Here is a 20,332-nt window from a genome sequence, read left to right as displayed (position 1 = left end):
GCAAAACATGTGGCACTTTGCTATTTCAAATGCAAGTGGCAGAAGTTCTTGCGTTATCTTTATCCAGCGACCTATTGGCATAGTGTGGGAGTAGAGAAACCTTCAAAAATTCACTATCTCTGCAAGCAAGCAAGCAAGCAAGCAGCAGCATACAATCCTCCCCTTTATACTCAAAACTGCTGTGGTCAGGCCGATAGTTCTCTGCACGCACTGCGGAATGTCAGATAAGCATGTGCTACCAACTTGTAAACACTCATCTGCATGGAAAACTAACAGAAAAGCGTCCACATATTGCCTGGCGTCTCAATGTTGGCACAGGTTGCTCTTCAGCCGTACAGCACAATTTTATTCTTTTCAATAAAACATCTTTATTTTGTACATTATATATCTATATATATAGAGAGAGAGATGAAAACATCTCTCTGATTTTTAAAGAATCCACAAATAGTGAATATGAAAAGCATGGCACCGAGAACACTCACACAACAGAAGGCAAGGAAAAGACAACCAGAAAGAGCACCTTTGAATGTTTGTCTGCAATGGGGTTAACTCTGCCCGAACTGTAAATTGCAGGAAAAGCACCTATTCCTCCCACAGGACAAGTATGTAGTGGCAATGGGTTACAGCAAACCCTGTAGAGGAGTGCATTAGGCAGCCAATTTTCTTCGACTTTTCTAAAACAAGCGATCCAAAAATGCCTCTTGTAGAACCAATCCAAGTGATTAAAGGGCAATTGAGAGAGAAACCAATTTAATCAGCAAATAACCATGATGCTTTGGGCCATGTTTGCTACTACTTTATAGTTAACTGTCCATTGTGCTATTAAAAGGATGATTAGGAGAAAGATAAATGATTGTGGGTTATACTTAAAAAGCATCAACTTGGAAGCTGGCTGTATGGTTGCGCAGCTACAAGTTAAATCTCAAAGAGTACTTGCATTGAATAAACAGCTGTTGGATTAAGGTGAACTAACAAGGGTGTGTGTTTTACAGTGAATAAAAATGGATCGTTGTTTTCACTGGCCATGTTGGCTGTAGCAGCTGAACACTCAGTGCAGCAGTGGCTAAGATGGGGATAGGCAAAAACAAGAAATGTATTGCTGACTTTTAAAATATAATTTCCTACCAAAATGTTAAAAATATCCCACAATGTTTGACCATCTTGCTCTATTGCAAACTCTAGGCATTCACTATAGCTTTAAGTGGACTGATTGAAATCTTAGGTATCGTATGGTTTTCTGTGGTGCATACCAGCAATATAGACAAACTGCTGCAGTAGGCAGCGTTGATAATTGTAGTAATAGTACAACACTTCAAATCTTCCTGGGATAACCAAGCAGCGCTTACTGCTTTGGCTTTGAGAAAGTAAGGCATGTTTCCCAAGGAACGAGTTGGATTGGGGTGCTATTGAACTCCTAATCAAAGCCAGATGGTACCGATCTTTCAGTCAAGATGGTGAACGGCAGCGGCTCAGAAAACCACCAGCAAAGTACTGAGAAGTGTCAAAGCTAAGGGGGGGGGGGCAGTTGTGCTCTAGGAAGCCACATTATATATAGGGTAGCTGCTCAACTCTGCCCAGGAATAAGTTGTCTTAAGATGTTTGTGATTGTACCTGCTGCATGAGATGGGGACAGTGGTTTCCATCAGGTCAGGGTTATTTTAGGGAAATGTCCCTCTTCTCCCACACCCCCAACCCCACATTTTCTCTAGAAGCCAAAACAAAAACCCCACAATGAAATTAGCTGTTAAAAATCAGCACACAACGGTAGTAGGGAGGGGGAGACCCAATAAGCCATTAGATTAAAATGAAACCAACAAACAGTTTAAAATTAATCAGAAATATCCTGAGCTGTACTGTGGGCAATGCAAATTTTTCAGCTGATGCTTCTTCATCTGTCACAGGCAGCCTGTAAAAATCAGGCAGCAGGACAATGGAGACTGAGTGCTGTGGGCAATGGATGTCCACTATTGCTGCCTCAGGAAGCAGAATCCCTAAGCTGCAGTCCAACACACTAATGGCTTTGCTCTCTACCCGGCAGTAACTTCCCAACAAAAGTCAACAGAACCAGGAGTTGCCGGTCCAGGCAAAGATGCAGCCGCTCTCATCTATTCCGGGGAAGGGACATGAAAGCAGCAGGTGATGAACAAACAACATGCTTAACTCGCTCCAGGAGGGGCACTCAATCCAAGCGGCAGTTCTAGCTTCCGCAGGAGCAGAAGGGGTTTGTCCATGTAAATTGACTGGCCAGCAGCAGCTCTGGACAGTGGGGAGAGACTTTCTTCTCTTCCCCTATTGCTAACATCAGGAAACCCCACTGATTTTGTGAGTCAGAAAGTGACCAGGTCAGAACTTAAGCCCTGATCCAGTCCATTCTCTTCGATGGTGATGGCTTGGATATAAGTGACATGTCCAATACCTTTGGTAACTCCTTCACGGAACAGCAATTTGGCTCCTATCTTCAAATATTCAGGATGTTTAATGAATCTGAAACATACCACAGCCTTTTCTCCTGTACGCAGCTTATCCTGAAGGAGGGAAATAATAGGAGTTACAAGGTCAGTCGCCTAGCTACTCGGTTCAGGGATTCTAGGAAATGAGGGGGATGTTTAAGGCCACTGAGCAATTCAGTCCCAATATGCTTTGCGTGTTTATGAAACTCCTAGTGGATTTAACTATGCAGGTTCTCTTCTGAAATGGTGAGGGCACTGCAGAAGGGAGTCCTAATGTCATGGTTACAATAACTGATGCAGGATGAAGATGTGAAAGCAATGGAATGATTCCCTGAATAGACCTACCTTCCCGTGGATCTTCTCCACAATTGCTGTTTGTCGTACATTGCCAACATGCACCGTTACTTGAAATCCCTTCCGGAAAGTTGTGGCATGGAAGAGCAGAACAATTTCAGCTTCAAACACTGAGCAAATGGTGGGATTCATCTCTGGGCTGACCATCACCATACCCTAAGTGACAGCAAGACAGCTGAACCAATACTGTTGACAATGGTGCTCCTCTATTCCCCAATACATGCACACTAGGTGGACTGCTACTGTCCTTCATGAAGTGCCCAGTTTTCCATTTGCAGGAAGCTGGCCTCTCCACAGAAAGCCAAAAAATGTAAGGGTAAGATAAGAAGTGTGTACATGATGAAGACAGACTAACAGTGGGCGAGGATGTGTGGGGAGTGTTTAATTGCCCCCTTCTGCTCAATGGCTTTGACTCCATTTTCTTCATTGTAGTTTTTTGTGTGGAAGCAAACCACCCAAAGCCATGGATTCAACTATTCCCAACGCCTGATCCCGAATCAAAATGACTTAAGTGAGTATATTGCCTGCAGCATTTTAGGGTGTCTTCTCAAGCAGAACCACAGTCCCTCACAATATCATCCCTTCACAACACATGGTTCCCAAGAGGGTAGGGGGAAGCTTTTTAAAACCACAGCTCCCAGAAATAGGAGACGGACTCACTTTGCGCAGCAGCGAGCGGTCAAAGTGCCCAAGAGCCAGCGTGGCAGCTTGCCCAGCCCGAAGCACACGGCACGCCGAACGATTTCGCTGCATGCTGCACACTTTCAACTGGAGGAACTTGCCATCATCGGTTGGACCAACCACCAAGTTATCTCCCTCTCTACATATCCCGCTGAGAAGGGCACAAAAATCAGGAGTGTGCATTTAGCTCTCATAGAAAGGGAAAGCTTTTGCTTTCTACCTTCTTAAAACATACCCTGGGGCAGCTTCTTTACAGTCTTTCCCATCTCAACTACCCTCTATATCCCACAGGGAATGAATCCCTTTGTGTGTATTCTCATTTCTCTTTCACAGTCACTTCTGTCCTTGAAGTGAAATTGTATCCCCTTGATTACTGGGACAAGGCATTCGGCTTCCACCTGCACAGTATTCCCAAGCCTACAATGAGGAAGGAAATGCTAAACTACACTGCCAGTCCTCCCCTGGGGGACAGAAGCTCTTCTGCATCCCCTCCCTATCAATACTGACCCCAAGGCACCATGCAAATAGCAACACCCACCTTGACAGAGTTCCTCCAACAACAGTGCCCACCTCTGGTACTGTATAGATTTCATCCACCTGCAGCAAGACAAAATCAGGAGCTTGAGACCTGCTATATGGCTAGGCCTGCCACCCCGCCCCCATGAATGTCAATACAGTTCTGTCTACAGGACCTCAGGACCCATTCCTGAGCACTTTCTTCCTTACACTATTTCTCACGTCTCAAGCATCCCAGAGTACCAGCCCTCAGTGAATACTCCTCATTCTGCAGGCGTTTCCTAGGTTTGTCTACAAATGAAATAACCTAGACGCAGCCTTTCTCAACCTGTGGATCCCCAGATGTTGTTGAAGTACAACTCCCATCACCCCTAGCTAGCAAGGCCAGAACTCGGGGATGATGGGAGTTGTAGTCCAATAACATCTGGGGACCCCACAGGTTGAGAACCACAACTAAATGATACCAGGGACCTAAATCAAATCCCTTTCTTTGAATAAAAGCCAACCATAAAAAGAGCCAGCCACAATCTCACTGGGCAACCATCCTTCCATCTCCAAGATGTCCTTGCCCTCAACACATGAAGGTACTTACTGTTTGAGACTCCCAATAACATCAAGAGAGCCTTGTGTACCTGGAACTCGGTGAGTTGCTGCATAAGCTCTTCCTGTTCTTTGCTGTTTGTCAGAGGAGGAAGGATGTTGAGGAAAACTTTCAGGTGATCCAGGTTATCTCCAGAAACACTGGACAAGGTGAAGATAGGAGTGATGCTGCCAACACACATGAAAGAAATAAGATGGTGAGCTGCAATTCTGTGTACGATTGCCATTGAACACAATGGGAAGTTGACTTTTACAAGTAAATAGGCACAGGGAACAAGTCCCTATGATTGGCTCCCAGAGAAGTTTGAGAGGAGACATCTAGGATTACACGAACTTGCTGCTGTGCCCATAAATAGGTCTGATCTTAGCTCTGTACTGCAGTCCCAGTCCCACTTGCCTTTATAATTTTACCTATTTAAATACTGCCTTGTAACAGGAGTCCTTGGGAAGGCTTACATTAACAATTCACATTTAAATAAAATACAACGAAAACATAAAAAGTTCATTCAAAACAGAGAACCTGGCTTGTTTCTCCTTCTCATGGAAATGTACTACAGGCTGCAACAGTTCAGGATGCAATCATATCGGAGGCATAAATTATCTAGTCCCATAATGCAGCACTAGAACTACTAATGCCTGTACCACCTAGTTAAGCCAGTGGGGTAAGGACTTCATCCATACAGGTTTTTAAAAGTAGAACATGAGAGCAAATCCCATTAGTTACACTGCAATATTCCACAGACCTGGAGGTACTCGCACCTTTCTCCTTAAATCCACTTTTCCTCTAGTGAGTTCGTTGCAATTGCACCACCCATGTCACCAAGTGATCTTCCCTCCCATGCTGAGAAGGGCAAGTGATTCTTACTTGGGAGACTGTGCAAATTGCTGTGCTGCAGTGACGGCATCGTCATCCGATGTTACTAGCAAGGGGAGCTTGTTACAGCCAGGCTGCTTCAGGATCCTCTCCAGCTGCTTCACTGTCCGCTCCACAGTGGCTTTCGAGCACAAGTCCACTTTGCTAATGACAATGAAGAAGGGGACCTTGAGGGCCATAGCCAAGCCGAGATGTTCTCGTGTTGTGCCTGCTGCAAGAGATAGGATGGCAGGGAGGAAACAAGTTGAGAAGACAGGACCCCAGAGCAGTTTCCATACTGCTTGAAATGGGCATATGTATTACTGTGCTACAAGGAGTGAGGTGTTGATTTTTATTGACTGCACATCATCTTTGAACGAGATGCGTCATGCCTAGGTTACAAAATATGATTACCCTATTTTTTGCTCTATAAGACTCACTTTTTCCCTCCTAAAAAGTAAGGGGAAATGTGTGTGCGTCTTATGGAGCGAATGCAGGCTGCGCAGCTATCCCAGAAGCCAGAACAGGAAGAGGGATTGCTGTTTTCACTGCGCAGCGATCCCTCTTGCTGTTCTGGCTTCTGAGATTCAGAATATTTTTTTTCTTGTTTTCCTCCTCCAAAAACTAGGTGCGTCTTGTGATCTGGTGCGTCTTATAGAGCGAAAAATGCGGTAAATCATAACAGGAAACATGCAGCTTACCAATTCCTGTATTAGCGCTCACCACCAGCATTGCAAAATCAGGGCAGTAACTCGTGAGCCCAAAGATAGTGGTTTTAAGGTACTTGTGATGGCCAGCCAAGTCAATGAAAGTGATCATCTTAGAGGAGCTCTCACAGATCTCTTCAGCTGTCCGCGAATCACTGTAGTTGACCACCTAGACAGCGGAAGACACTGCTGTTGAGCGTTCAAAAGCCAAGGCAAGAAGCCATATTTTGAATCAAAGGAGCAAGACAGCAACGCAGCAGCAGAAACATACCTCTCCTTTGCTGTTAAAGCCAAGAATTTCAAAGCTGATGCTGGATGTCCTCCCAGACTGGATCTCGTGCAAGTGCCGAAAGAGGTTGAGGCGAGCTCTACCTCGCCCGTTATCTAGCTCTCCTTGAGTCAAGACACCCAGCAGAGTTGACTTGCCTGAATCCACATTCCCAAGCACAGCCACTCGCAGATCTAGGAACTTAAGGGGAAAATGAAGAGCTGTACAAGCATATTTTGAAACAGAACTAACCTATAGAAGAGTTTCTGAAGTGCAAGGTGTGAGTCAGACCTTGACTGCCTTGCAGAGTAAAACACTAAGGGATCCAAAATCACTAGGACAATTTGTATAATTGCCTGTGACGTGTGGCAGCTCTCCAAAGCACTAACCAATGGAGCATCCTTTGAAATACCTTCATGGGACACAAAGTTCCAGTTGCAACTTTCTAAACAAACTGCTTGTATCAGAACGCTTTTAAATCAAGTGGGTTACCTGCTGATTATCTGGGACCTTTCGGACAAGGACCTCTGTTATTTTCCTGGGAATATCACTGTCATAATCCACTTCTCTTTCCCGTAGCACCGTGATGTCAGCTCCTACTCTGCACATTATAAAACAGAAAGCCGTTGGGTGTTAATACATCAACTGCAACAACTTCCTCAATAGGTGATGGAACAGGACTATCTTCCTGTGTCTTTCAGAAAGGCCTCATGTGGACACAGCCTACAAATTCAGGGAAAATGTTGTCTGCTTCCCCATTTGGCGAGCCCTCATCGATCTCTGACCATTAAGTAATAGCTTGCTTGCCAATTTTGTGGGGGTGAGGACATTCACATGTGACATTTCAGCATAGATATTAGCCCAGTTTTCCAAATTTAATAACTAAGGATTCTGGGGAAATGTACGCCACCACATATCACAAACCATTTACTAGCCAGACCACACAGCTGCTCATTTGAAATCACTAGACATGACAACACAGACATATAAAGTTCTCACCATAGAGGAGTAAAGTGGGTTAAAACAATGTGTGCAAATATAGCAAACTATGTAGTTCTCATTAAATAAATCTAATAGGAATACTGACTGTATTAGCACTGATTAGTGATAAACCAGTCAGATTTGGCTTCTTTTCAGACAGAATCAGGCACCTGCTGTGCAAGGAAACTACATAGGAATTTTTTTTTTAAGGAACACTCTCTTCTTACAAGTGTGACTTGCCAGTAGGTGCACTTAAGGGATTATGGTAATGTGAGAAAAAACCCTTAGGGCAAAGGACTTGGTGCATGGAATGCATTTTCCTAAGCTGGAAATATTCTGTGGGATAGCAAAGCCAGAATGCCAGCTCATTTGTGGAAATAATGAAGCACAATTTGCTTGCTCTGGCCCAGAAGTAGGACAGATGCACATACTTCTCAGCCATCCGCCGCAGTGTTTTGAGAGAGGCACGCATCTCCTCTTCTGACAGTCCTACCAGCAGTCCGTTGTCCTCTACACCAATCTGGTACACTGCCTCACCACGGCCTTCTTGTAGTCGCCACTTCATCTGCGTTACTAGGTGTTCAAAGCGGTACTGGGAAGGATTAACTAGTTTCAGCTGCCCAAAGAAAGGAGTGATTACAGTCAACATGCAAGGAGATCTGATATGGGCAAGCAATTTGCTTTTTTTTAAAGGGAAAAAAGTAGAGTTCTTCACTAGAGTTTGACCATTTTTATACAAGTCATGAATTGGGTTGAACAGTTTATCATTTGTTCTGAGTGACTGTCAAGTTCAGATGCAGCAGTTAAATTCCAGGCAGCTCAATAAGAGAAAAAACAATTCACTGGGTAACAAATCTGAAAAATTATCCAAGATAGCAAAAATATCTTGATTAATTATTACAGGTTGTCTACTATTTAACATTAGTTTTTGAAGAGAGGTTCCCAGATTCAGTAAAATTAAATACGAGATATCCAATACAACCCCAAACATTTCATTTGCTTTGTGTCTTCCAAATAGCATTGTTTTGTTTGCAGCAATATACTCTAATTGCTAGGTACTAGTATGACTCGTAACATAATTTGACACATGGCTCTTAAGAACTTGGTATCAAGAGCCCATCCCACAAGTAACTCACCTTGTATTCTATGTTCCCATCTTCTGCCTAATTAAAAGAAGAAAACATCACAGGTTAGTGAATTCTGCACTGCTCATCATTTTACATACAACTCTTGACATCTCATTTGTCAGCTCGAGGAAGCCAGCACATAGCAGTGCCTGATTTAGAAAGAATCAATTATATCAAGAGTTGCTAAATGCTATAGTTCTGGGCTCCATATCTATAAAAAGGACCAAACTGTAATGACATGGCTCCCATAGTGCACTTTTAGAACTAAGCCTGCCTGGGTCATCACTGTTCTGCAAACAAAACAACAAGGAGATTTACGAATGCCACAAGAGCTGACTGTGAGTTTTAGTAGTATATTTCCAGCTGCTGTAATAGCTCAGATCATGGAGAAGGCTTCAGAAATCATTCTCTTAAGAAAAAGTAAATCTCAGGTCAGTATTTCAGACAGACCCAGTCTCCTACTCTGCCTGCATGAATCACTTAAAATCCTTCACTGGGCCTCTGTCTCCAAGATACCTCCTGACATCTGTGTGCTGTTTTTGAATCTGTGGATAGACATTATTTTTTGAAGTGGAGTAAGAACTCACAAATTCAGCTTCTACAACTAACGGGAACAACTTATGTTGACCAACAATATCAAAAATTCTGAATATGTAAAACAAGTTCAACTGACTACCATCTAGCTCCATAGTAAGGCTGGAAACTGGAATAGACATGAGGAGAAAAACACCTTGCTTCATTAATAATGAATACATACACCTGCAAGCACTGTCTGTTTCTTAAAGATTTCTTCCTCCTCCTTTCACCCTCCCAAGATATTCTCCTGCACTACCTCATACTGCTCTGGCAAATAGCATAGTTCTCTAACAAATGTGCCTTATGCTGGTCTCTTCCTTCAAGCACAACAGAGCTTGGAATGACTAATGTGACAGGCAGCTGAAGGAGAAGAAACTACGGTAGAAACCAGCTTGTAGTACAAAAAACATCCCAATGCCATGGCAGATCCACATGAAGATCGCCACTTCTGATATTCCCTAAGTACTCAGAAAATACTTCTCCAGAAGACACCCCATTTGAGCTAAGTGTTAATAACTAGTACTAAAAATTACTCAAGTGGGGTGAGGGAGACCAGACTATCTCTAAAATGTAGATATGTGACATTGAATTGTACCCTGCTAATCTTAGTTCAGAGATAGTGGTGTGAGTGCAGAAGGAAAGTGTAATAAACAAGACTAACAGCAGCACGAAATCTGATCCACTCAAATTTCATTTCTTCCTGAAATAATCTTGTTTTTCTGGAAGTAAATATCACACTCCCTCTATGAGCAGATTCAGAGTTCTTTCCATGCAGCCTGCTGCTATTTTCTAGCTTAAAAATGTTGGTGGCAAGGGAAACACATAGTAAACAACATCATGGAAATGAGACAGGTATAATGCTGAGTTTTTCCTCCTAATATGCCCACTCAATCTTCTAGCTTTTATTTTATTCATGTAGCATCATCCCCACCAGCTTAAGTTTAGAGTGCCTAGGAAATCACTGCCTTAGAAACACAACATATCAATGCATTTTAGGAAGCAAGAAGTTGTTTAACTTTTATCTACTGAAGCTGCTGTAGAAGTGATGCAGAAAAAGTGACAAGCTTAGGCATGCCCCAAAATAGTCCACTCAAGTCAACTGAGGGCAGAGAGGAAGTACAGTACCACTAAGGTCTCAGGGGGGGTGAAATGACTAATTCTGCTCTCTGTGGGAAAGGAAGGCTCACCTTCCTAAAACAAAGGACCAAGTTTTTATTATTAATAATATTGTTGCACATCTTATATGGTTTGCTTCACATTGATTCCAACTGCTATCAACGCTTGATGAGACACAGAAACAGAATAGTAAGAGATCAACCTTCACTAGTATGAAAGAACTGAAGAGGTATATGTGTGTATGCATATATGAGTTTTGAGTGAAAATGAGCCAGGATAACAGAATGAGTTTGAGACTGTAATACAGCTTTATTAAGCCTTGAGTCTGTAGACTAGGCATCCCCAACCTGTGGCTTTCCAGATGTTTTGGCCTACAACTCCCATGATCCCTAGCTAACAGGACCAGTGGTCAGGGATGATGGGAATTGTAGTCCAAAACGTTTGGAGGGCTGAAGGTTGGGGATGCCTGCTCTAGAGTATCTGCATCAAGGTCCAGCCCACGTTCAAGCTAATCTGCCACTGCCAGGTGACACATGGTAGGGACTAGTTCTCACAGAAGTAGTAAACCTATGTCTAGGTTGTACAGTTTCAGGTGGGGGCTCACTTAACTGTGCTTCTCTATATCACAACCCAAAAAAAGACCACCTACACATAGAAATCTAGATGTTAGTGAAAACACTAGGTTAAAAATAAATCCCTGACATCATGTTTTCTATGTACAGGCAACTGTTAACAGACAGCAGTAGGATCAAAGAACATGCAATTATGTGAGCCCCTAACTACAGACTGAAGCATGCCATTGAAATTCAAAGAAACCTATATTATACTCAGTCAGACCATTGTTCCATCTAACTGAATACTGAACACTCTGTCTGGCAGTAGTTCTGATGGGCTTTGGTCCAAGGTTTTTCATATAACAAACTACCTGACCTTTTTAATTGGAGAATTAAATTGGACAGAAGATCTCAATGAGAGCTAGACAGAGCTTTCCATAGGGACAACCAGGGCTTTTTTCAGTCAGAACTCACCAGAACTTAGTTCCGGCACCTCTCAGGTGGGCGCCATTGCCATTATAAAAGAACAAGGGAGGCATTTGTGGTGAGTTCCAGCAACTCTTTATCTAGAAAAATAGCACTGGGAACAACATACTACAGAGCTTCCCATCCACAATCCAAGTAGATATGGACTAAATATATTTGCCCATTAATGTCATTTGGAACTACTAATGAACTTAAGCTTCAGTCTAAGAGAGCCCTAGTCCTTCCAAATTGGACTGGCTGCCTTCGTTTCAAGCTAACAGCTGTATGAACCAATAAAAGCACAACTTTAGTGACTCAGAATCGCCACAAGTGGAAGAGATGAAAAGTTGACAAAAATGGTATCTATTTCCCTTTTGACACTCAGGAAACCTACAGCTTTGGAGCTCAAGTCATTCACCGTCAGAGAGAGGTCAAGAGAAACTTCAAAGTGTGGCTGTCATCTATTAGGCAAAAGGAGTGCGGGGGGGGGGGAGAAGGAAAGAGAGAGAAAGAGAGAGAGACTCTACTATAAAACCACACATTTCAGTCCAAGGAACTGAAGTGAAATGTGCATACATCGCGGAACACAACAACCAGGCTACGAGTGTGAAGCCGATGGCAGTACCAGCTGTCCAAAATATCGAATGGCCCTATTCGGTAGGGCTATGCAGTCTTGGTAGGATGGTCTTCTACCGCTTTCCCCTAAAACACAGCCCAGCCTTGTACGTTTCCAGTCGGAGGCTCAGCATCTCCCTCTCTCCCCACACATCCCGATTTGCCACCTCCTTCCCCAAAGTCAGGGGGACCACAAAGGCAGAAGCGGGAGGAAAACCCCGAGAGAAGCCCATCGGATGCAACACGAGAGGAGGATCCTGCAAAAACAGCCGACCACCGAAGCCCCGCCTCACTCACCTCCGGGGGCAGGTAGGGCGGGTTGTTGGCCTTGCCCCCCCGGTGTCTCCCGTTCTTCTTCCTCCCCCTGGAAGACCCTCCGCCGCTACCGGAGCCGCTGCCCGCGCGGCCTCGCAGGGCACCGCCGTTCCCGCCCCCCATAGGCCGGCAGCAGCCCCCAAAGAGCTCTGACACCCCCGAGTCCATCCTGGGCCGGCCTGACACCCGGCCCCGCTCCAGCCCTTCCCCCGGCCACGGATGCTGCTGCCGCCTCCCAACCCCGGACTTGGCTTATGACGGCTCTCTAAACTCCGGCTCCTGACGTGAGAAAGAACCGCAAGGCACCACGGGAAACAGGGCGGTAGAGCCGCTGGACTACAACTCCCAGAGTCCTCTTCGCCGCGCGGGCCGCTTTCGGATAAAATGCCGCTCTCGCTTACGTTCTCTTCCAATGACGGCGGGTCGGGCGGCGTTAAGGGCCGGATCTCGGGACGGGGTGCAGAACCACCGTTTCCAGCAACGTATATGGGGTGACTTATGCAGCTGCGTATCTGAATAGACATAAGATTTGTTTCTTCTATGACACTAATAGGTTAGGACCGCTGCCCTCAGGAGCAGATTAGCCAGGATTTCCTTTGCTTAGAGAGCTATGGAGGTGCAGTTTGTTTGCTTCTTGCATCTATTGCAACTCTCGGAAATCAGTTTAATAGAAAAGGAGTGCAGTTTAGCAATTGCATAGCGACATAAAAAAACCAACTCATCTCAGAGTAACAGTCTCAGAGATGTTTGTATGTATCTTCACACCGTAGAAATGCAAAATAACGAAAGGCTAAGTGCACTAGTAAAGCAGCAGAACTACAAATACCATCATGCAATCGGAACATATGCACTGAGCTCCTCCCCCATTCGTGCGAGGCTTTGTTTTCAAATAGTATAGCCACATCTTCATATTTCTTTCAGGAACTTCCTCGGTGCTAAGTCTCTGTTGATGGCAACGCATTGCATCAGTTGGAAGGGATTGCTCTCTTAATACGGTCATTGCATCAGGTTGAGATGAAAGTTCAGGGCATGTTCTGTGTGGCTCAGCTGTTTGCTGTCACAACTACCCCATCCAGGAACTACTAAAAGTATATTTGCTTACTGAAACCGCTTTTAAGATAGGATAAAGGTGGTCACTGTGGGTGCTCTTGCTCAGAGAAGACCAACTGAAATTAATGAGCATGACTAAATTAGGTCCATTAATTTCAATAGTCCTACTCTAAGTAAAACTTAGTTAAATGTGATGCTTTGTGTCAGGTTAATTGTCTTTAGGGCTACCCATAGCAAAGACACAATTATCATTTAAATAGCACTTAAAGAAATAACAACTGCTTTCCAAAATGTATTCCAAAATGTATTTAGTTCATTACCGCAGTCCAATGAAGTAGTTTATTTCCATATAATCTAAATTATGATTATGTGTCAGGGGCAAGTGGGGGAAGAAAACATAATGATATAGGTGCTAGAATTTAATTAAGGTTTGGGGTGTCAAAGCTAATTTCCTTGGAAGTAATAACCAGACTTGTGTATTTAAGATGTGTGTTAGAAGTTGCTAATCTGGAATTAGCACATGTAAAAGCTAGTTAAGTAGGCAGCTTCCTGGATTGTGTATTGGACACTATAATCCTAGTAAAATCAACAAGTGTTAATGAAATCAGACTGTCTGGAGCAGAGGTTTTCAACCTTTTTGAGTCCACTGCTCCCTTGAACATCTACATTCTTTCTGTGGCAGCCCTGTGGGGCTCAGGAACCCAGTTATGTCACCCCTTGCCTGCAGAGCTGGTAACCCCTCACCCTTTTTCAAACATTCTCCCTTGTGGAGTGTTCCCTCAGCCTCCTCTCCTCTCCTGTCTCCTTGGGAGTCCTCTGGGCAGCTGCTGCTGCCGCCCCTGCCTCACACTGCCCCACAGGGGCCTGGGATTTGTCTGTCCATTTCCAACAGGAAGGGCTGATGGACTGGCTGGCTGGGCTCCCTTGCCCGCTTGCTTGCTTACTCCAAGGCCGCCTCAGCTCCTGACAACCAGCACCCCCTGGCCAGCTCCAGAGGCACCATTCATCTGCAGAGCTTGTAGCCAGAACTGCTGCAGCTAACAGCTGTACAAGCCTTTGGGAGGCAGAGACGCAAGAGGGCATCAGAGGATGGAGGGAAGGAAGGAAGGAAAGAGGGACAGAGGCCAGTCTTGCCCACTGCACCCTTGACCATTCAAGGCACCCCAGGGTGCCACAGCACACTGGTTGAAAACCACTTGTCTGCGGGGATTAACCATGAGCAGCTCAAAGGAAATAGGTGTTAGAATGTAACCGAGCCAGATGGGCAGGGTATAAATAAAAAAAATAACAACAGTATGAATGGATGTAACCAGGACCAGGTGCTTGAAGCCACCTCCCCATAGAGCACATCTGTCAGGAGTGAGCTGGTAGTAAATCACACCGTGGAAGTAGAAGTTTGTTCACAAAGATGTGATCGGCACAGACTTGTCAGAGTGTCAGCCTTAATGAGCACAGCAACTCATCTTCGGTAGATCTTGTCACCCATGAAGCAGTAGCTGATACAGTGGTACCTCGGGTTACAGATGCTTCAGGTTACAGACTCTGCTAACCCAGAAATAGTACCTTGGGTCAAGAACTTTGCTTCAGGATGAGAACAGAAATTGCGCGGCAGCTGGAGGCTCCATTAGCTAAAGTGGTACCTCAGGTTAAGAACAGTTTCAGGTTAAGAATGGACCTCCAGAACGAATTAAGTTCTTAACCCGAGGTACCACTGTACTGTACTGAAGATCCCACTTCCCCACAGCTGCCTAAGTCCCCTCCTCTCCAGGATTCCCCCCCTCAAGGAATCGAGAGATCGCATCTGCACACAAGCAATCTCTTCTCCATCCTTGTCATGCCTCTTCCTAGGAGACTAGGATTGAAATAGTCACTCAGCTATGAATTGCACTGGGTTACTGGACGCAGGTGGCGCTGTGGGTTAAAGCCTTAGCGCCTAGGACTTGCCGATCGAAAGGTCGGCGGTTCGAATCCCTGCGGCGGGGTGCGCTCCCGCTGCTCGGTCCCAGCGCCTGCCAACCTAGCAGTTTGAAAGCACCTCCGGGTGCAAGTAGATAAATAGGGACCGCTTACCAGCGGGAAGGTAAACGGCGTTTCCGTGTGCGGCTCTGGCTCGCCAGAGCAGCGATGTCACGCTGGCCACGTGACCCGGAAGTGTCTCCGGACAGCGCTGGCCCCCGGCCTCTTAAGTGAGATGGGCGCACAACCCCAGAGTCTGTCAAGACTGGCCCGTACGGGCAGGGGCACCTTTACCTTTACTGGACCAGTCAGTCTCTCAACCTAAACTCCTTCACAGGCTTGTTAGGATAAAATGAGGAGCAGGGAGAACTGTGGTGTGCTCCTTGGAGAGAAGGGATACAAAAGTAATAAGCTAAATAAAAAGCAATTCAAGTTTAATAAAATGTATTTCATTTTATTAAGTGGAGTAGAACCAGGGCTGGCACTAGATGTCATGAAAGTACAACAAATTGTGATTTTTATTAAAGTACTGTTGTATTTTTAATCCCAGAAAAAACGGAGTTTGTTGATTTTCAGTCTCTGGTGCAACATATTTTGATAATATATATCACTTGACTTGGCTTGAATGCAAGAAGGAGGCGGCATTCCTCTCAAGCAGTAAAAAGCCTCGGGCCAGCCTTGAGTTAAAAGGCGACCTTTCCTTTGGGTTGAAGAGCGGCGCGCCTACTGGCGCCACGACCTCCTTCCCCGCCCACTGACGTCCCTAGAAAGTTCCCATGATGCTCCGGGAGGGCGGCCATTCAAACCAGAGCGACGCCGGAGAGCAGAAAATGGCCGCGCCCGGAGCGACGCAACGAGAAGGTAAGACTGGGCTTTGGGTTTTCGACGGCGGCCCCTTCCCTTCCCTTCCCTTGTGGGTCTCTGGGCCTTCGGCATCGCCGCGGCCGAGTGACGAGGCCGCTCCGCCTTCTCTCTCTCTCTCTGCGCAGCCGACCTGCCTCGCGTTGCCGACTCCGGCTTGGAACTGCGCGACGCTCCCGCCGTTGCCGTGACTGTGGCGCCGGCGCCGCCCGTGGCTTCAGTTCCCGGCGGCGCCTCCTCGGTGTCTGTGGTTTTCCCCGGCTTCGTGACCCGCGAGGGCTGCTTCCGTTTCACCTCCGAGTTCATGAAGCACGTCTTGTACCAGAGGCAGCAGCTGCCTTTGCCTTACGAGCAGCTCGCCTGCTTCTCCCAGAGGCAGTTTCCGAAATCCCCCTGCCAGGTGAGTTGAGGCTGTTCGCGCATACACGGGATCGCATCCTCGCGTTACAGGCTGTGTACACGGGGAAGCGCTGGCTGAGTTTTTCGTTTTCGCTTTAGGAGCATCAAACCGACACTGGCTCCAGGATGTTCACTTGTGTGGTAAAAAAGGTCTCTCTCTCTCGCAGGGTTTTCCGCATGTTTTCTGAGACGAGAGAATGTCGGGTTTTTTGTGTGGGGGTAGGCTATTAAGCCGCACGTGCGGATGTATTCAACTTCCTTTTCTTCATACTTGCAACCACAAATACAAATTGGGATCTTCGCTTTACCTCTGGGTGCTTCAGATTTGGTTAAAAGTATTTCCGGTGTTCTGGAGTTCGCTCTAGATTCAGCTGCAGTTTATCTTCGGTGCTTTTATATGGTTATGGCAAGTATTTGGGGGCAGCCTCTGCATGGTGTTAACAACTTGTGCATTTTAAAGGGGATTTTAAAAATGGGAGCAATCAGACCTCATTAAACTCCCGATTATGAGGCTAACAGGGTGACTAAGACCATCACAAGCTAACTCGGATGCGTTGGGTGAAAATTCACATACATGATCATATTCTGATGCAGATTTTATGGTGTGAGAGAAACTTTGGGTGAAATGGCACTACAGAAATATTAAGTCTTTGTATTTATTGGGGGAATGAATTTCCATATTTTAATGGGTGCTGTGCAGCAGTTAAGAGAAAAGTGGTCACTGAAGACAAACCACCTTATTAGTAACTGGCTTATTTTATTTAAGTAGTGATTTTGGTAAGTTATGATTATGACACTTTTTCTGGTTTGTTCTATATGTTATCAATTATATGCCTAGACTTTGAGATAATGTGTGAAATAACTGTATTACAGATTAAATATTGTCATCTTTTCACCTAAAATATTGACACCATTTCAACCACCTTAACCTCACAGGATGAAGATGTGGTCAAAAAAATCAATCCAAAAGATCAAGACAGCAACAACAAGAGGTGTCAGCAAGTACTGAGTGAACTTGAAGGAATGTTTCAGCACTTAGAAAACATGTTCAGTTTGACATTGGTCCCACGAGTTCTTATTCTGCTTGGGGGCACTGCTGTCAGTCCCAAAGAACTCTATGAGATCAATCTGCAAGGTATCTCCATGAGCAGTGCTGATGAGAGTCTGCAGACAGGAGCCTGTATTCGCAAGCTTTTCCGTTCGCTCTTCCTGGCAGATGTATTCAGCGAGCTTCAAGCCGTTCCCACTATGGGTGTCGTTGTTATGGTTCAAGGGCACCGCAACTGTGGTGTTAACTGGTTCAGACCGAAACTAAACTACAAAGTGCCAGCCCGAGGGAGGAAGTTGACGGTCAGCTTATCATGCAGTCACAGCAAGAATACAGCCCTTTCTGCCAATCAGGAGATGAACTTTAACTTGGATGATTACATATGGTTTCAAGCTCCAGTGACAGTGAAGGGCTTTCGTTACTCTTGACAACGTTTTTAAGAGAGAATGCTTAACTTCCTGTCTCCATATTGCTTTGTAATAAATCTGATCAGCTGCAGCCACAAGTTCCCCTCATTTGAACTTTTTTGCCAGACCCTTTAGAAATCTGTGATGAGCAGATGAGCACTATCATATTGTCCAGAGTTAACTTCCTTTCAAAATAATGGAGCTTAGAAGCAGATCCACCTAGGATTATAGGAAGGGCTTTTGGGGAATTGATTCAAAAGGGGAAAGAGATTGCTTTAAGGCCTACGAAACCTATTACATGATACTTGAAATAGTTATACCAGCGGGGGAACTTCCTACATAATATTATATTATGGATTATGTTTACAGGTAGATAACTACAATGTTCATGAATGTCTTTGGTTTCTGTGATTGTTCAAGAATCTGGCAAAAGCCTTATAACTTTCTGCTTTTTCCTGAGTAATAAATGTTACTGTCTAAGGAGCTATTGTAAGGGTTGTGGCCATAATTAAGAGCAGCACAACCCCCTCAACACAGGAGGCCTAATAACTTTTAAAGTTTGCATCTCCACAGGATTATTAGAGTGGGAAAAGTTGGTTTAGAAATATTTATCTGGTGCTACGCAGGTGCTTTGAACTACAACTCCCACCATCCCTGACCATTGATCATGCTGACTTCAGGTTCTGAGAGTTACAGGGCATGTGGAGGGCACTAGGGAAGGCTGCTTGTGAACAATGATTTGTCTGAAATATTACAAATTGGGGTGAAAAACACTTTCTAAATTGTGGAATGTAAAATAATGGAAGCCTTTTTGACAGGAGAGTAGGGTACAAATGTTATCTCTCATACTGAAAAGCTCATTTTGCTTTCCTAACAGTTTGCGTACATGAGTACTCCGATTAAGCCTCCTCCTGTGTTTGTCTCTGTTAGTCAGAACTAGAAGCTAACATTGTAAATGTGCTCTTTTTGGAAAAGGCTCTGAAGTACAATCTTTGCTGTAATATCAGCTTCTATAAAGCTGCACAAGATGTTTTGCTCATCTTCAATTGCTGTGATCAAAGTGAAGCTATAGTTTTGCCTTCCCCAACCTGGTGTCCTCTGGGTATTATTGGACTCCAGCTCCCATCAGCCTCAGCCTGCATACCCAGTGGTAAAGGATGATGAGCTGTTATCCAAAGCATCTACAGGGAATAAAGTTGGTATTGATGATGTAAAAGCAGGTGACAAGGCAGGTTCTCTGCTCATTTGCCACAGTGCACCATGGCACTGATGTTCTTCATCAATGAACTGCAGGGTAGGGCTGGGGGGTTGGGACAACCACTGTTGGGCAAGCATTAAAGGAACTAGCATCTTGTTCCCAAACAATGGGCAACATTTTACTTAATGTGAACATACCCACTATGAAGGGTCTGAATGCTTTACACTGAAATGAGGGAAGAGGTTAGTTAGTTGGAGAAGTGTGGCTTTCCTGAGGATAGATCCCTATGTGTTTAGGTGGGAGTAACATTTATCAAAAGAAGCTCATGACAGATGTAAAGATAATCGGATGTAATGGGTTTTCCTCAGTTCCCTAAGGAAATATTTTTGGGATGGGAAGCAGGAGTAATAAGGAACTGCAAGTTGGATTTTGTTCTGCTTGGAAGTTTTCAGGTTAAAGTTGAGACCTATGGGAGCTCTAAGAACATATGTTACTTCTTGGGCCAAAGGCATTTGAGCTCCATTTAAACTATTATTTACAAAGCTGCTTGCCTGTTCTGGGTCAGAAAAGTTGCAAACTTTAAGGGAGTTTCTCTAGTCTCCAGCATTATGGATTTTCTGACCTGTGGGACATTTTTGTATTGTGTTCTAATTGTTCTGGGAGAGGCTAAACAAACATCCTGCTTTTAAAAGCTAACAGAAGCACAAAAGAATCTGCATCAGTTACTGCAGAACAAAATATTATAGCTACTGAATGTATTTTTTTAAAACAACAACACTTTTTTTCAGAGAAAATAGCATGGATTATGAGGAAAGTTGACTTGCCTTCTAAAAGGCTGCCTATATAGTGGAGCTCAGCCCTTGACAGTGTTCCTAATGCTAACTTTACAGCCCCTGCGTACGTACAAACCCAGTGGTAACCTACTATAATCTTACAATGCAGAACGCTGTGTTAAAAAGGTTGAGGAACTGCTTCTTCCCACTTGCCATATTTCCTTGAGGAAAATCTGTTGGGGGACTACAAGACAGTAGTGGGTGAGGTTCATAGCCACTAATACACACCCTCATTCCATTCGCCTCTCTCTCTCACGCCACCTTTCCCCCTGCACAGCAGTTAGGCTTATACTGGCACCAGTGCAAGCTGTTTTTCACAAGGGGGGGGAACTCTTCCCAGTTGTAACTTTCTACCAAAAATTGTCATCCTTGCATGGCAATTTGCTTCCATTGAAGCAGCTA

At 44.8% G+C, this 20,332-nt stretch overlaps 2 protein-coding genes across 2 annotated transcripts; one reads left to right on the top strand and one right to left on the bottom strand.

The window, feature by feature from the left end:
- Nucleotides 1–307: 307 nt before the first annotated feature.
- Nucleotides 308–12,452, bottom strand: GTPBP2 (GTP binding protein 2). Its single transcript, XM_079969263.1, has 12 exons — nucleotides 12,161–12,452; nucleotides 8,547–8,573; nucleotides 7,842–8,026; nucleotides 6,922–7,030; nucleotides 6,433–6,630; nucleotides 6,156–6,330; nucleotides 5,467–5,686; nucleotides 4,634–4,769; nucleotides 4,024–4,082; nucleotides 3,465–3,636; nucleotides 2,796–2,960; nucleotides 308–2,525 (listed from the first exon to the last, which is right to left on the bottom strand). The coding sequence occupies exons 1-12, from the start codon at nucleotides 12,344–12,346 to the stop codon at nucleotides 2,328–2,330; spliced, it is 1,830 nt and encodes a 609-aa protein (XP_079825389.1). The 5' UTR covers nucleotides 12,347–12,452; the 3' UTR covers nucleotides 308–2,327.
- A 112-nt stretch (nucleotides 12,453–12,564) lies between these two features.
- Nucleotides 12,565–17,990, top strand: MAD2L1BP (MAD2L1 binding protein). Its single transcript, XM_079969348.1, has 5 exons — nucleotides 12,565–12,669; nucleotides 13,100–13,807; nucleotides 15,574–16,045; nucleotides 16,174–16,445; nucleotides 17,381–17,990. Exons 3-5 carry the CDS (start codon nucleotides 15,961–15,963, stop codon nucleotides 17,918–17,920), a joined length of 897 nt encoding a protein of 298 aa, XP_079825474.1. The 5' UTR covers nucleotides 12,565–12,669; nucleotides 13,100–13,807; nucleotides 15,574–15,960; the 3' UTR covers nucleotides 17,921–17,990.
- Nucleotides 17,991–20,332: the final 2,342 nt, after the last annotated feature.

This window comes from Podarcis cretensis, assembly GCF_951804945.1.
Source record: "Podarcis cretensis genome assembly, chromosome: 3".
NCBI lineage: Eukaryota > Metazoa > Chordata > Lepidosauria > Squamata > Lacertidae > Podarcis > Podarcis cretensis.
This window is presented reverse-complemented; position numbering and strand designations above follow the sequence as displayed.